The sequence below is a fragment of the Onychostoma macrolepis genome, chromosome 24 (assembly GCF_012432095.1).
Source record: "Onychostoma macrolepis isolate SWU-2019 chromosome 24, ASM1243209v1, whole genome shotgun sequence".
NCBI lineage: Eukaryota > Metazoa > Chordata > Actinopteri > Cypriniformes > Cyprinidae > Onychostoma > Onychostoma macrolepis.
Window position 1 is genome coordinate 13,117,908 of NC_081178.1, and position 15,343 is coordinate 13,133,250.

The 15,343-nt window shown below is 32.1% G+C and overlaps 1 protein-coding gene across 2 annotated transcripts in view; it reads right to left on the reverse strand.

Annotated features, from left to right (window-relative positions):
- Positions 1-1,376: 1,376 nt before the first annotated feature.
- prex2 (phosphatidylinositol-3,4,5-trisphosphate-dependent Rac exchange factor 2) overlaps positions 1,377-15,343 on the reverse strand; it is a 152,908-nt gene continuing 138,941 nt past the window's right edge. For both annotated transcript variants that reach the window (XM_058765209.1, XM_058765208.1), the window contains exons 38-40: positions 10,574-10,676; positions 5,751-5,818; positions 1,377-2,560 (exon numbers count right to left, since the gene is read on the reverse strand). In XM_058765209.1, the coding sequence (XP_058621192.1) occupies positions 2,515-2,560; positions 5,751-5,818; positions 10,574-10,676 (217 nt within the window). In that variant the 3' untranslated portion in view covers positions 1,377-2,514. The remainder of the gene's footprint in view (positions 2,561-5,750; positions 5,819-10,573; positions 10,677-15,343) is intronic.

A 15,343-nucleotide genomic window follows, 5' to 3' on the forward strand; every position in this document is an offset into this window, starting at 1 on the left:
CATTAACAAGTGAGACATTATTTATGAAAACCATGACTGCTGTCAAGAATGGGTTAAGAAGCAAATAAATAAGTTGATTATAACCAGTGTTGGGCAGGTTACTTTAAAAAAAGTAATTAGTTACTAGTTACTTCTCACAAATAGTAACTGAGTTACATCATTATAAAAGTAACTAATTACCAGGGAAAGTAACTATTGCTTTACTTTTAGAAAAATGTTCAAATGTCAAATAACTTGATGCCCCCAATATTAAATATGTTAAATTAATGAAATAGACACTAAAAAGAATAAATCTTTATTATAAAACATTGTACATTAATCTACACTATTTATCTACTGACACTTAGTATCAGTCAGTCAAGCATTATAATATAATACTATGATAATTTAATATTATATGATGATAGAACTTTAGTAATTAGAATAAGTATGAATGCATATTTGCCATCAATATAAAATGCACTAAGGATTAATGAGATGCTGGGTTTATGAATATTAACTGCGTTCATGTGACGTTTATGGTATGTCAAATAAAACTACACTACGCATCCATTCAGACGAACTGAAAAATGTAATTCTAATAATATAAAATAGTAACAACACATTTTATTGTCAGTAACGGTAACGGCATTGTAACGGGGGAAACAGTAATTCGTTTGATTACTCGTTACTGAAAAAAATAACGCCGTTAGTAACACCGTTTATTTATAACGCAGTTATTCCCATCACTGATTATAACGTAGTGTATAAGGGGCCATTCACACTAAATACGTAATGAAAACAAAACAAAACAAATTATATATAGATAAATGTTCTGCACTGGCTCTTCCATGCAAAATCTTTTGGGATTGGAAAATCTAATAATAACAATAATAATAATAACAATTTATATTTAAAAATATAATAGTTTTCTTTTTTTCTTTTTTCTTTCTTTTTTTTTCCAGTTTAAACATAGGAAGCACCATTGTTGTAACTATATATTGGTGTCACTAAGTTATTACAGAACATCTGGAAACCATTTACAAAAACTGCAAGTGACAACGAGCCCGGGGAAATTATGACAGGTAAACAATGTTTGTCAAAGACAGTTGCCTACATACAGAGGCCATTAGTGAGATTCCTGAAGACTTTAACCGGTCTGATACCAGCTGCACATTTGATGGATGACAGCACAGCACATAAAGCAGCTGGGAGTTTGTGTGCGCTCAGCACATGCATACTGTCAAACGCAGACTAAATACACTCACTGGAGAGATCTGTGACAGATTTGCAGCACAAAGTTAAACCAAAATCACCATTAAAGTCTTTTGCATAAATACTTAGTCACACAGCTCCGTCAAAAACAGAAGGCTTTTTATATAAGGAATATGATTCCGTTTTCTTTTAAACATTTTTATTTGAAATTAATTACAATTTGACATTACAATTTATTGTAATAATGGGGAAATCAACCTGGTTTTCAGGTTAAAAAAGATACATAGATAAATGTATTTGGAAAATCTCAAAATGGGTTAGTTTTATGACAAAATAAATAACTGTCTTTTTCAGTGAAAACTTTTTTACAGTAATATTTTCACATGCATTTATGTTCCCTTCCGACTGCTTTTATCTAGAGCATATTAATTCTGACAGATGTATTGTATAAAATATCTTCATTTCTCGAAATGGAACTTAATGGAACTTTGAGTTAATAAACAATTCCTGTTTAGAGCGGTTTCTCAGTATTGCATAGTAATGATTGATTAATTGGTTATTTTAAGCAACATTAATATAACATACAACAACAACTCCTGAGTACTGAATATTTTAAATGTGGAGACAAAATGACTTATATACCTATGTAAGTGTGACAAATATATAAATCTATAACACTGATGACCGTGCCGCATGAACTTTCCAGTACTGTATGTCACTCCATATTCACTGAGACTGCAGCACTAAGACTGCAACATGTAGCTTAATGCACTATGGTGTTAATAAACTCTAAGTTGAGAAACCTAATAATGTGAAAGCCAAACCTATACATATGTTAAAGATTTATATGAAAATAGATGAAGTAAAAATGCACATACAGTTGCAATGAGGCTTTTGGATGCTATGCCCAAATAGGAATTATAAACAAAAGTTACGCCTTAACATACAGAGACTAAAGCACTGTGCAATTATTTTTTTACATGACGAATAAAGTTATTTGAAACAGACATTGTGATTGACATTCTATTTTTGTGAATGACTTGACAGCAGCTGGGAGATCAGACATCCTGTTTGTTTGATCCGGTCTAGAATAAGATGCGCCGTAGCAAAGCATGAAATAAAAAAATAATGGTGCCTTTAAAAAGCTATGACAAAAGTCAATAGATATTACGCTGTGAATCCTTTGAGTTGAGAGGTGACAGATCTGCCTCTGAGCAGGAGTGAGGGTGAACGTCCAGACACTCTCTTGACGTGGACAGTGTGTGTGTGTGTCATCTGGAGATGAACCAAAGATGGTCCAGATCTGTTGAAGACTTGGGTTCAGGGGTCGCTGTCAGGAGGAGGAGGCTGGCACAGTTTGTACAATCTGTTAATAGAATTAAAAAACTATTTTAAAATATAAAATATTTATATAAATTACATATTTGTAAAAAAAAAAAAATTATAAAAAAAAAAATTATATATAGTACCATAGATGTAAAAATATATATGGTTGGTAAGATTTTATTTGATTTTTTTTTTTTAATGATTTTTAAGATTTTTAGTTTAGTTTAGCTTTTTTAAATTCATTTATGCTTTGAAAAGTTAAATTTATTTAATCAAAAACACTGTAAAACAGCAATATTATGAAATATTAGTGCAATTTAAATAACAGTTTCCTATTTTAATATATTCTAAAATGTAATTTAGTCCTGTGATGTGAAGCTGGTATTAATTCAGTCTTTAGTGTTACATGATCCTACAGAAATCATTCTAATATGCTGATTTGTTACATCAGTTCAGCTGCAAAATATTTTTGTGTAAACATTGATATTTTACCAGATTTTTTGATGAATAGAAATTTCGGTCCCACTTTATATTAGGTGGACTTAACTACTATGTACTTACATTTAAATTAATCATTTAATACAATGCACGTATTGTGTACATACATGTTTTTACATTGTACTTATATTTTTAAAAAATACCTATATGTAATTACATCTGTAATTACATTTATCATTACACTGTTGACCCATCCCTTACACCTTAACCCACCCTTAAACCTACCCATATTACCAAACCTGTCCCTAACCTTACCCGTATCCCACCTCAATACCAGCAAAAATGTTTTGCAATACAGTATGACCACAATAAGTACATTGTACTTATTTTTTGATGTAAGTACATAGTAGTTAAGGCCACCTAATATAAAGTGGGACCGAAATTTCAAAAGAACAGCATTTATTTCAAAAACAAATCTTATTAAACATAAAATTTTTTGATCAATTTAGTGCATCCTTGCTCAATAAAGTATTAATTCCATTAAAAAAAAAAAATTAAAAAAATGTTTAACAATTTTATAACAGTTATAAATAGTTAAATTGCAGTGGATTAATAACAATTGTTGAATAGCCCTGCCCACGGTGTAATCTGATTGGTCCAAAATCCTTCTCCACATAGCTATATATTTAAAAATCACAGGTTCTAATTGGTTATAATTATGCCACGTTGCATTTTCTCATACATTGTGGATAGACTGTCACATTGTGCCTGGTTACAACAGGATGTAATATTATATTTGACATTCATTATGTTTTTTTTTTTTTATGTAAATGATAACAGAACACACACAGAACATACATTTGTGTAATAAACAAGCTAATAACTTTCCTTCTGAGCTGCAGTGAATTTTAAAAAGGTTAAACACAAATCCTTGGATTTAGGCAGCGTTTGTTATATGCCAAATAAACATAAGCTGCACAGCAATGATCACATGCAACACGCTATGAAAAGCTATGAGTCATTGTCTTGAGGGTCACGCTACAGTACATCTCCCTACAGACCTCAAGTGACTGTGACAGATTAGAGTTTACGCTGGAGTTTTGTACCTAGTGAGAGAAAAGCAGTGGGTCTGTTTTTAACGTATGTCTCATTCTGTTTTCCTGCAGGAAATAGAGTCGGGCTCTCATACATGTTCTCTCTTTAATGCATGCACACACACACACACACACACACACACACACACACACACACACACAGACACTCGTACATACCTTCAGTAATGTGATGCTAGAGGACATGCATTTGAAGCTGAATAATATGTTTTGTGAATTTAATACCCGAGGTTTCTGTTCAATTTCATTGTATATGGATGAATACAACATAATGCGCACATTTGCAAAAATGCTGTATCTTTTGTTTCACGCAGCTCTACTGCAGGGGTTTATTTGAAGAATAAATGCAGAACAGCTGTTCCCGAGTTTCTGTCTCCAGTAAAACTGTGGGCCTCTAAATACGCTAAAGGATATTTAAAAAGCAGACATACATTTACTATACAATATTTGCATTTGAAGGATAAAATATCAGCCCTTGCAAGACAGCAAAAAATCATGTTATACAGTGAGCTAGGTTTTAGGTGAGCTATAGGTTTTACATTTCTGCACAATTCAGAATGCAAAAAGATGCGACAAAGAAGCTCGTAACAATTCAATATGCAAATATTACAGTGTTGATATTGTTGTATTTAAATGCTGAATATTCTGTGAAGTCAGGGAGATTTTCAAACTTTAATCTTAAAGAGATAGTCCACCCAAAAATGGTAAGCAATCAGTTTCGAATCCTATTGACTTCCATAGAATTTTTTATTTTTTTGTCCATACTATATAAGTCAGTGTGACCCAACTTTCCAACATTTTTCAAAATATCCTTTTTTTTTGTTGTTGTTCCACAGAAGAGAGATATAGAAGCCTTTTTCTGCCGCATGATGAAAATAACAACAATAATAATGAAATAAAAACTTTCTATCTCAAAATTCTGTCTTTTTCTTGCAATTCTGAGAAGTCACTCGTGAGATGAACAATTATAAACTCGCAATTCTGAGAAGTTGCAACTGGAGGACAAATGTAACAATTTATTATTATCTTCTATGGCGGAAACAACAACAACAAAAAAAAAACCTGCATTGCAAATTGTAAACTCACAATTCAGAGAAAAAAGTCAGAACTGCAAGATGTAAAAATGAATTTTGAGAAATAAACTCAGAATATTATAGTTTTTAAAGTCAGAGTTTATATCTCACAACTCTGACTTTTTTATTAGAAAAAAAGGTTGCAGTTGCATTCATTCATTCATTTATGGAACAACATGAGTGATAACAGTGTTTTCATTTTTGTGTGGACTATCCCTTTAAATTATTTGACCTTACAAAAAACAGTTAGCCCAGCTTAGGCTGAAATTACTTTGTTATAAAAATAAGTCTGCACATTAAATAGCTTTAACGTAATATTTCACCAAAAATGAAAATTCATCCACAACCATTCCAAACGCTTAGAGGTTTACAGCAAACTCTTCATCAGAATATTTAAAGCCTGTCAATAGAGTGCTGTAATAATTCTGGAGGCCTAAACATTTTTCTGAAATGTGTAAATCTTTGAACCGTGGCATTTAGGTCTAAAATTATTTCGTGCACATTTTATGAAAGGTTAGTGAAAACCACAGTGTGAATGTGAGGGGACTGAAATGATGTGTGTGTGTAGTGATGGAGGAAAGTGGTGTGTGTGGGCCGCTCTGGTTACCTTGGCACTGTCGATGGGGTGCGGTCTCTCACTCCCAGGTTCTTGGCCGAATTCTGCACTCTTGCTCCCTAAAAAGAGCCATAATTATAAATGACTTTCAGGCCAGTCAAAACAGTTATTCTTTAAATAAGCATGAACATATTCTGCGTCCAGTCGGTCAAAGGTGAGAAGTGGCGTCATTTAGGCTATGTTGTATATTCTGGAAGTATTTTGAAATATCCACTTAAAAACAAAAAAGTAAAACATTAGTAAAAAAGTTAATTCTGAAAGAAAAAGAAAAAAACTGGTAAAATATGTATATAGTGGGAATTAAAACAAATCCACCTAAAATGTTTTTGTTAGGGCTGGGATTAAATATTTTAGTTGAATTAATTACCTGATATATCAAATAATTAATCTAAGATTAATTAACCTAAGATTAATTTATCTTTAATGAGGCTTGGAAATGTTTTGCAATTAAGTGGTATTTTAAGCATGCATTGCTGATGGTAGAAAAACTCTTCATGATTTAATTTACAAACTGGTCAGGAGGCTTGATTAATTGCGTAAATTTTTCCATTATGCTATATAAAAAATGAACGGAACTAACATCAATTAACACATTAAAGCCTGAGTTCTCATACAAATAAATCATAATAAATACAAATTCCTCACGGCTGATGGATTATATGAAATATATTTATGCCTGAATATATCTGAATATGTAATAAAATATGTAATATATATATACACACACACACACACATGCATATATACTATATTATGTAATATGTAAAAATATATATTATATAATATATATCAATATATATTCTAAATGTATGTATATTTGACACACACAAACACACACACACACACACACACACACACACATATAATGTAAAATAGTTTTTGTGCTGTCAAATACAAATATACGCCCAACACCATACATGTACTGAAACGAAATCATCCAATTATTTTTAATGTACTTCTATTTCTGTACCAAGGAAAATGACTTTTTAAAATATGCGCTGGTTTTTCTTCTATTTTTAAATAATTAAATAATTCATATAATCATTTCCTATTCTGAACAGATCATCTGTTTTTTCCTCTGCTCTGCCATCCTTCACAGATGCTAAGGCTCATATTTCATAGAAAAAGAGCAGCGGTAGAGTCCTGCCAGCCAGCTGAACCTGTGACTTACAAGCCACATCCGTCGTCACAGTTCACGAACACTGGCCTTGTCAGATGTGTTAGATGGACTTGTTTGTAATCGTAAATTAGGATATAAAACATACATACTCAAAGAACATCCAACTAAATGAACATCCAAAGCTAAATGAATCACAGGACTACATAATGGAGAGCGTCTTCACTCTGGAATCCTATCGTGTCAAAATGAAAAATGTTCACCTGTGCCTTGACGTAGGAAGGAAAAAGTCTATCTTGCACATTTTACAAACATAAACATTAGCTGTTTCCGCAAATAGCTCTGCAGGTTGGTTTGACGTGAGGCGTCTCGGCAGGTGCGTATGTTGCGAGCGAGATCAGCAGCGGGGGACGATACTGCCGCATAAACACAGCTGTGATTGTGAGTGCAGAGCTTCAGTGTACAGGTACACTGCTGACCGGTGAGTGCTTCAGACATGGTCAGTCCCTTATCATATCCTGATAACATCAGCAATTACACCACCAGAGACACACGCTTCGCCTACTGCTTTCCTGGGACTTTAAAAGATACGGCTAGATGTCGAGGAGAAGAACTGAGATATAAGAGGGCAAAAACACAAAGAGCAGTTGTCTACAGACACTGAGAAGATTATCCAATTTCTTGATAACCTTTTTTAACAATCACTTCTCTAAAAATATGGTTAACTCATTTTAGCAGTTCAGCAATTTAGTGTTTATACACAGAAACTGCATGATGGAGCTATTCGTCAGTGTCCCTTTCTGTTCCTCAATGAGTTTCAGGCATTATGATGGATGAGTCTCTTTTAAGTCTTGCTGTGAGGTACGAATTACCGTGAATAATAATAAATAGTCAGCCAGGGGGAGCTCTGACGACAGTCATTCATTTTTATATTCAGAAAGTCATTTCAGAGCCTGGACAATGCAGGTAAGGAGTCATTACCCAAAGGCGGTCCAGAACATCACATACTGTATTATATCCCGCAATGCATTAGAAATTCAGCAGTTTTAAAATCAGAGGTGAAATGCAAATATATATTCTAAAAATGTAAGTCTGTCCTCAGGCGAAAGTTAAATATAAAGTTACTTATAAAGTTGTTTAACTACATACATTTTAATGGCCTGACCTATGAACGACCTGTTCCCTAATGCAGTGGTTTTCAACTCGCTCTTGCTTCATTTTTTTTCTTCCTTGCTTCATATTTAACGTCAGACATCAAGCGGTGGCCCCAAATCGTCATAAAATTCAAGAAAAGGGTCCTTAAAATCAAACATTAAAAAATATCAACACCAGAGATTATATAGTCTTAAAATGAGAATTATTAAATTACTCATTTATTGTAATTTATATATATATATAATATATATATATGTGTGTGTGTGTGTGCAAATCAATCATTTAAATATACTTAAATTATTTTATTACTACTTTTATTATTAAATAATAATAAAAATTGACAGTAAATGCATAAATAACATAAGAAGTGGAATTCTTGGGAATAAAATAATGTATTTGCAAATCAATTATTTATATATGCATACATTCATTATTAATAATTATTAATAATAAAGTTTGTTTAAATCCATTATAATTGTATTTATTTAAAATTATTTTAAATACATAAACAACATTTACTTTAGTTATTTATATTACCACTTTTATTATTAAACAAAGATTAAAACTAGTGCTGGGCAACGATTAATCGTGATTAATCGCATCCAAAATAAAATTATATATATATATATATATATATATATATATATATATATATAAATACACACACATGCATGTATATATTTAAGAAAAATATGTTTATATATTAAATATATTTATATATAATATAAATTATATGAATATAAATATATACGTATAAATATTTTCTAAATATATACTGTATGTGCGTGTCTTTATATATATATATATATATACATAATAAATATACACAGTACACACACATATATTATATAAACAAAAACTTTTATTTTGGATGCGATTAATCGTGATTAATCGTTGCCCCGCACTAATTAAAACTTACAGTAAATGTATAAAGCGACACACATTGGCCGATGCCCCTGATATGAGAAAACACTGCCCTAATGTACTCTTTTGAAAGTTATCTGTCTCAACGTGACACTCTCAACGAGTCACTGTCAAGGGCTCTCTAGTCTTTGCCTCTCATGACTCAGGGCCACCTTGAAGTTTCATTTCTTCAGAGCTGACACAGCAGCCGTCCAAACCCTCTATTATACAAGTCTCACAGAGCTTAATGATATCAAAAGAGCAGACCCTGTCAGTTTCATCCATAACTTCATGAAGGACGCTTCAAGGCTAGGGTGAACATGGGTAGAAAAAGACTAACAATCTTCCACTTTCCTAATGAAAGGTAGGGAGACTTCATTTCATGAGCGTCTATCCTCCTTCTTCCAGACTGGCTAACCGGAGGGAGGAAGAGCTTATGCTAATAGCCATGTAGAGAAACCCAAATGAGAGAAAGCAACCAAAGCAGTTAAGCTTGTTACATTTCCCAAAATAATTAAACAGGCCTTTGATAAAAATAAATCCTCCTCGAAATGAACACGGTGGCCTAATGTTTAGATTTTTTTGCAATTGTAATTCCCAATAAATTAACTGGGTCAGTACAATTCAGAAAACATTAAAAGCAGAGGTAGATATTAGCTCATCGTTTCTTTGTTGGAAATGGCACTATTTCCAGCAAAGAAATGTGGACATATATGTTTATGTGACAGAATTTTTTTATATTTTTTTAATGAAGATCACATTAAAAGTAAAAAGAAATATATATATATATATATATATATATATAATGTTGTGTATTTTGAATACATCAAATGCTATCTATGAAATTAGAATTAGCAAGGCAAAGAAGTCTGCCATTTTATTCCAAAAATGTCACAAAATGTTACACACATTTCATCATTGGAGATGATAAAAATAAAATAAAATAAAATAAAATAAAATAAAATAAAATAAAATAAAATAAAATAAAATAAAATAAAATAAAATAAAATAAAATAAAATAAAATAAAATAAAATAAAATAAAATAAAATAAAATAAAATAAAATAAAATAAAATAAAATAAAATAATTACAATGTGATGTACACTATTGCTCAAAGGTTTGGGGTCAGAGCATTTTTATGTATTTATCTTTTTTTAAGAAATAATACTTCTATCCAGCAAGGATGTATTAAATTGTTCAAAAGTGCCAATAAAGACATTTGCAGTGTTACAAAGAACTCTATTCCAAATAAATGTTGTTCTTTTGAACTGTCTATTCATCAAAGAAATATTACTTGAGCACTCGAAAATTCAGTTTTTCTATCACAGAAATAAATGACATTTGTTTATTTATTAAAGTATATTATAATGGAAAATCGCTATTTTAAATTACTTAAAAATATTATAAAAATATATAACAATATTTCACAATTATACATTTTTGATCAAATTAATGCAGTCTTGCCGCATAAGAGGCTTGATTCAAAACATTAAAATAATCTAAATGACCATTCAATGACTTTTGAACGGTACTGTACATACACTGTTGGACATTGTTAGTGGACAAAATAAACAAACTAACTCGTCTAAATGTCTGCAGGGTCAAAAGTGCTAAATAAACACCAAACACCAGAACATACCTGCTTCCTCATAACGTCAGTGGCCTGCATGATGCATCGTGGGGGCAAGCCGTGATTGCGGGCCAGAAGATTGGCCTGTTCCAGCGTGACACTCAGAGTACAACTGCAAGACAAACAATAAACTATAGATCAGCATTTAGCACCATAAATCCCACATTACAATGTAAGACCATAGCTCTTTATCAAATATTTCATAAAGTACTCAGATGCTGAAATGCAGCAATAGCAAAAACGAGAGGGATTACATTTGAGGAGAAAAAAGCTCCTTTTATCAGAGATCCCTTTCCGCTAGCTATGTTTTAATTTAATTAATTATGCAGAGATGTGTTTAATTAATAATTTCATTTAAAAAAAAGAGAAGCTAAATAAATATGACAAAATTCTGACTACAGCATGGAGGAGGAGGATAGATCCAAGGCATTTAACAAGCTTGTGCAGCCCAGGCTGATGTCTCATCTGTCTGTGCCAACGCCTGGCTAACAGGAAGACCTGTCAGATGTGCTGTCATTCCAGCGTGATATGCACTTTCATTCTCTGAGAACATGTGTCTGCCACTCACATCCCATTAACATTTAAATGGACAGTCAAAGGGCAGCATGACCAAACAGGTGTAAGAGTCATACACTCCACTGCATCCAATGTGAACAGTCCCAAGAGACCAATAAATAACCCCCAAGGTGAACTATAAGCATGTAGTCTCTAAAAGACTGTGACCAATAGATATGAGTGGGAAAGGAGCCACTCAGGATAAGATAAACCAGATCATTCCAAACAAAAGGCCAATATAAATTTATGAGCTACTGCTAGGCACGTTGATGCACAGTGTCTGGGTCAATAAGAAAAAAAGGCACCGCCTTTCCATAACCATCTAATGCATAAAACTAGAAAGCACCTTCTCAACCTAATAAGCTCTAATTTGATTGGCTAAGTTTAAGAAAGGAAGACCTTTTTTTTTTTTAAATCACTGCTTTTCATTATTCCAAAACTAAATTAATTAACTATTATTAAAACTATTATTAATTAATTATTTCTGCTACGTTTCTGGACGTTGATTGTGTTAATTACATTGCTGTCTATGGGAGGGTCAGATAACTCTCAGAATGCATCAAAAATATCTTAATTTGTGTTCTGAAGATGAACGGAGGTCGTACGGGTTTAGAATGACATGAGGGTGAGTAATGAATGACAGAATTTTCATTTTTGGGTGACCTATCCCTTTAACATTGGCAGTGCTAAAATGCTAAAATTACAATGAAACTAAAATTAAAACAAAAACAAACTGATACAGAATTAAAATAAATAAATAACTGAAAATACTAAAACTAAACTAACATAGAATATAAAATAGAAATAAAAACTAGAAGGCACTGAAAACAATAAAACTAAACGAAGACACTGAAAATAATAAAACTAAACTAACAAAGAACATAAAATAGAATTCTATAGAATTCTGCATAATAACCCAGTTTAGTGGCAAGTTAACTACAGTTAGCAAAACTGAATATTTTTATTTATTCTTTTGAACCATCTTTCAGACCGGAGAGAATTTTTTCGGTTCTGAAAGTTAAAGTGTTTTCATAGTGCACTGAAATCACTTATTTCCAAAAATTATGAAAAACCTGATTTCTCATTTCCCAAAAGAGAGGCCAAAAGAGCTTTATGAGGTCCCACTGGACAAAGTCAATGAGCAGCGTCTGGGCCAATAAGACCTAATCCAAATCTAAATAATGACTTATTTAGAGAGATACCAAACTGATTTTAGATTACCAAAGAACACGAGCGAAGATCTGATAAACAACGAAGCAACCGTGAAAAAATCAATATCTGACACTGCTAATGTTTTTACACCTGTACAGAGACTGTTAAAAACCGGTGAGCTGTAACAGAGAATCCGTCAGGGAGATATTTGGTTATTTAATAGCTTGTCCACTGTCAAACTGCCTATATCCATGATGCATCAGCCTGACATTTCCATCTCATTTTTGGTGATATATATGTGTTCACAGGCAGAGGTGTCAGATGTGTTATATGGCTCTCATTCAGTTCTTCTGAAGTGAGAACAGCACTGACCTTTGGCTCAAGAAAAAGGCTTTTTCTTGATCTCCATATGCAGATATTCAAGAGTCTAGCTATGATACTAGAATATATGAAACTTACCAGGTGATGGATTTGTTTTCCGTGTCTTTATAAAAAAAACGCATCAGGATTCTTTGCATGTTTCACTCTTTGGTTGTTTGTCCTTGGCAACAAATGGGTTTCTTTCTGGAAAACTGCTGACTATGTAGAAATTCACCCGACGCTAAGGTGTATTTTACCCTCAATTGCATTTCATAGATCGATCCTCTTGATTTATAATCCAGAAAAAAACCCAATACAAAGATTTCAGAGTCACCAATCACCAACATTCCTCACACATATCGCACATTCATAGTCATTTTAAACTTCAAGGACACGTCATGACGCAGCAAAGAGAGGTGAATCTCGCTAAAGTGTGGGCTTGATTTATGTGTTTCCTTTACTCTAATAGACACACACATACTGAGTGTCAAGGGCACTGTGTGACCTCTTTACGATAGCAAACTACACCCCGAAATTGATCCTCAGTGTTTTACGGCTGATTGAGCTGTCCCTTCTCTTCTCAACCGTAGCATTCCTACTGTTACTTAATTGCTTAAGGGAATGATTGGAAGTAAGTGTAAAGGGCCTTATAATATTACGTCATACACCACTTTGACCTCCACATGACTAGCAGTGAAGAAAGCATTACGGAAGAACAAGTTTATGAGGTTATGAGGTTGGTAGCAGGAAAGTGGAAAGATTTTATGGTAAAAAAGCAAACCTGTGTCATTTCAGTTTTATTTATATAGAAAGAAAGAAAAAGAAACGTCCTCTCACAGTCAACCGCTTTTATTTCCAGCAAAGTTTTTAACAAATAAGTGTACATTTCTGTATTATTTAAACACTTTCCAATTAAGATCTGTAAATATTATTTGGATTTTACAAAATTATACAGTATCCTGAGAAAGCTGAGTTTATTATACTATTAATTATTTTGATTTAGCTTTTATTCTTATAATTTTACTTTGAGTTTTAGTAATGGTTGTGCTTTGTAATTTTATTATTATTATTTTTTTTGTACATTTTAATAATACTTTTATTTTTATTTACTTTTATTTTTTAGTAATTTCAATACTTCAACTTATTTTTCACAGTTGCCAAGGCAGTTTTTAATCTAATATTTATATTTTACATTATCTTTTTTGGCAAGTTTTGGTAAGTTTATTATACTATTAATTATTTTGATTTAGTAATTAATTATCTTTATTTTTTAAACTTACTTTAGTTACATTTACATTGTTCTGCTTAATTTGTGCGTTGTGTGTCATTATATTAGTTTTTTTTATACTTTAACAATATTTTTATTTATTTTTATTTTTATTTAATTTTTTATTTATTTATTCAATTTTAGTCATTTCATTACTTCAACTTCAACTTATTTCTGATAGCTGCCAAGGCAGTTTTGTTATCTAATATTTATAATTTTTTTTATTATTTCAGCTATATTTTAATTACAGAATGCAAGTTTTATGTTTGTTTATTATTATTATTATTATAATTATTATTTAAATAAAACTAATTGTGTTTAAAATCCATATATTTATATATATATATATATATATATATATTTATATGTACAGTTGTGTTCAATATAATAGCAGTCCAACATCACTAACTAGATCAATCACTGTTTTTGGTAGAAATTATATTTCTACATGGCAAATATTTTACTAGTAGGTGTGTAGAGTAATAGAAAACCAACAGACCCAACAGTCATGACATGCATGCTGTTGATTCTGTTTAATTGAATCATTAATTGAAAAATGTGCATTCAAAATAATAGCAGTGTGGAGTTTAATTAGAGAGGTAAATCATTCTGTGAAAAAACTGGTGTCAAACAAGTGGGCCTTATTTAAGGACGAAGACAGCAAAATGTGCATTTCTCTCTGAAAATCAAGTAAAATGGGTCGTTCCAGACGTTGTTCAAAAGAATAGCGCACTTTGATTAAAAAGTTGATTAGAGGGGGGAAAACATATAAAAGGTCTAGGGGCTGCAGAAAGTTTGTCAGACGACCCCCAAACACTGAATTCAAGCCACAGTACACTGTGAAGACAGTGAAGCATGGTGGCGCAAGCATCATGATATGGGCATGTTTCTCATACTACGTGTTGGGCCTATTTATCGCATTCCAGGGATCATGGATCAGTTTGAGTACATTAAAATACTTAAAGAGGTTATGTTGCCTTATGCCGAAGAGGAAATGCCCTTTAAATGGGTGTTTCAACAAGACAACGACCCCAAACACACCAGTAAGCAAGCAGCATCTTGGTTCCAGACCAACAAGATTAACGTTATGGAGTGGCCAGCCACAGAGGAATTGTGGTATGTAGTGCAATTGTCCTGGGCTGGAATACCTTTTCACAGCTGCCAGACTCCATGCAACACAGATGTGAAGCAGTTCTCAGAAACCGCAGCTATACAACTAAATGATAGTTCAGTCATTCACAAGAAAGCTAAATCTTCAAGCATTTTTCTGTTTATACAGAATATGCAGACACTGCTATTTTTTAACAGCCTAATATTCCCTTTTCTTCATTTTCTGTAAAGTAATAACAAATTTGCAAAATTTTTCTTCATGTTTTCATTTAAAATAGAATGTGTAATGTTCCCAATGCATTTGTGTGTATTGTGTATAGTTATTATAAGGACTT